The sequence below is a fragment of the Cyprinodon variegatus genome, unplaced genomic scaffold, assembly GCF_000732505.1.
Source record: "Cyprinodon variegatus isolate N-32 unplaced genomic scaffold, C_variegatus-1.0 Scaffold555, whole genome shotgun sequence".
In the NCBI taxonomy this organism is placed as follows: Eukaryota; Metazoa; Chordata; class Actinopteri; order Cyprinodontiformes; family Cyprinodontidae; genus Cyprinodon; species Cyprinodon variegatus.
Window position 1 is genome coordinate 35,708 of NW_015151008.1, and position 1,758 is coordinate 37,465.

The following is a 1,758-nucleotide window of genomic DNA, read 5'->3' on the forward strand; positions in this document are numbered from 1 at the left end:
TTTTTTTACTCAAAAACCTGATTCTTTCTCTCATCGGCTGAATGCGCCTGAAGTCCTGCGGCTCTGAAATCAGAGGCTCTTCTCCGTCTCCAGCTGACGTTTCCTGGCTTCTTCTCTATATTTCAGTTCAAAATGGAGGTTCCCTACAAACAGAAAACCGTGATCTCGTATCTGCAGCCGGGCGTGGAATACTGCGTCTTCGCCTCCTTCAGGTCCTTCGTCAACCGCAGCAGCATCTCCAGTGAGCTCCACTGCGCCTTCACCAGTCCTCCTCCACCCAAACATATGTGTAAGCCCCCTGATTTCCCCCTCATCAGTGTTAGACTGCAGCTCTGCACTGCCTCTGTGTTAGATGTCTGGTTTGTGCAGCCTGGGAAGGCTGCCTTCAGGAGCGCGTCCGAGGAATCTGACTTGCCTTGTGCTTCACCCTCAGTGTCGCTGGTCCTCGGCCTGTTTGGGGGTTTTACTCTAGTGGTGGTCCTCGTCGTGGCTCGGGTATTCTTCAGGAGCAAGGTGAGCTTGGAATTACTGAGGCGACACCTAAGCAGGTCAGTTCACACAAAGAAAACCTTGTTGGAAATCTAAAAATGGGTGTTTTTATTTAAAATAAGAACAACTCATGTGGCAGGAAGAGAATCAGCAGCTGGTGAAATGATTAAAACACCAGCCTAATCAATCCTGCCATTAATTCCATAAATAGATAATGGCATCTTCCTATATTAACCATTTCAGCCTGATTGTAATCAGACCGAATAACAAATAGAGCCAAACAGGTGGAATGTAAACCGTTTACAGTCTAACTAGAGCGTCACAGTTAAATGTTTTGAACTAATTTCACTGTTGGATTCAGCCAATCAGAGAAATGTAAATATCAGTTTATTCATCACTTCAGGGGAAATAGCGACCAAAGCAGTCAGGAAAAGGGAACTGCTGGTCGTGCCGCCCGAAGCAACAACAGCTCATATCAAGAGTTTGTTTTGACTGGAAATAACATAATAGGATCTCCAGCGAGGGATTTATTTCCCCTCTGCTTTGCAGAAATGTTTTGATTCGGCCTCATTGGAGGGTTCTCCAGTAATGGGGGGCTTAGTCATATACCAATACAGAAAAGACAAGAAACCAATGGATCTAATAAAATAAGGCTATATGCACTAACTGTCCATCCTAATAGTGATTTTGGTGTGAAGAACAAAACACCCCATGCAATAATCCTGCATAATAATCCTACTATTAAAAAAATGTGGACACAGTGTATATACTGTATATATCCCATGCATGGTTTTCTTTCTTTGGCACCTTCTTCTTCTCCTTTGACTATTTTGAGCTGATGTAACAAGGTTAGGTTTCCACTGTGGGATCAATAAAGTCAAACAGTCAATAAACTGACGTGGCGCCTCCTGCTGGCCGTACCAATGACTCCAACTGAGTAAAGCCACAGCTGAGACTAGTATCAGGGTGTTGATGAAAGCTCTGTGTTTCCACCTTGCAGCTTTCTCTCTCTCTGGTTCTTTACCCGTAAAGAGATCACTCTGGACAAACTCATTAGATAACACTTCATAATGTTTTAGATGTATTAGATAACCAGGAGACATGACAACAGATTTATACATAAATTGTAATCTTAATCAGATCAGAGAAGTTGCTTAGACTTACAGAAGGTAGTTGCTTTCCAACCGGGCTCATTTCTCGGGACGTGGGCCTGATTCAAAGCTAAAGAAGGATTTTATACAGCTCCAGTCTGCCACATCATTACATCAT

The 1,758-nt window shown here is 43.5% G+C and overlaps 1 protein-coding gene across 1 annotated transcript in view; it reads left to right on the forward strand.

Moving 5' to 3' along the window:
* The window catches only part of LOC107095537 (interferon alpha/beta receptor 2-like), a 19,181-nt gene that overhangs the window by 14,878 nt on the left and 2,545 nt on the right, over positions 1 to 1,758 (forward strand). The window contains exons 4-5 of the mRNA XM_015391672.1: positions 74 to 289; positions 434 to 513. Coding sequence (XP_015247158.1) covers positions 74 to 289; positions 434 to 513 — 296 coding nt within the window. The remainder of the gene's footprint in view (positions 1 to 73; positions 290 to 433; positions 514 to 1,758) is intronic.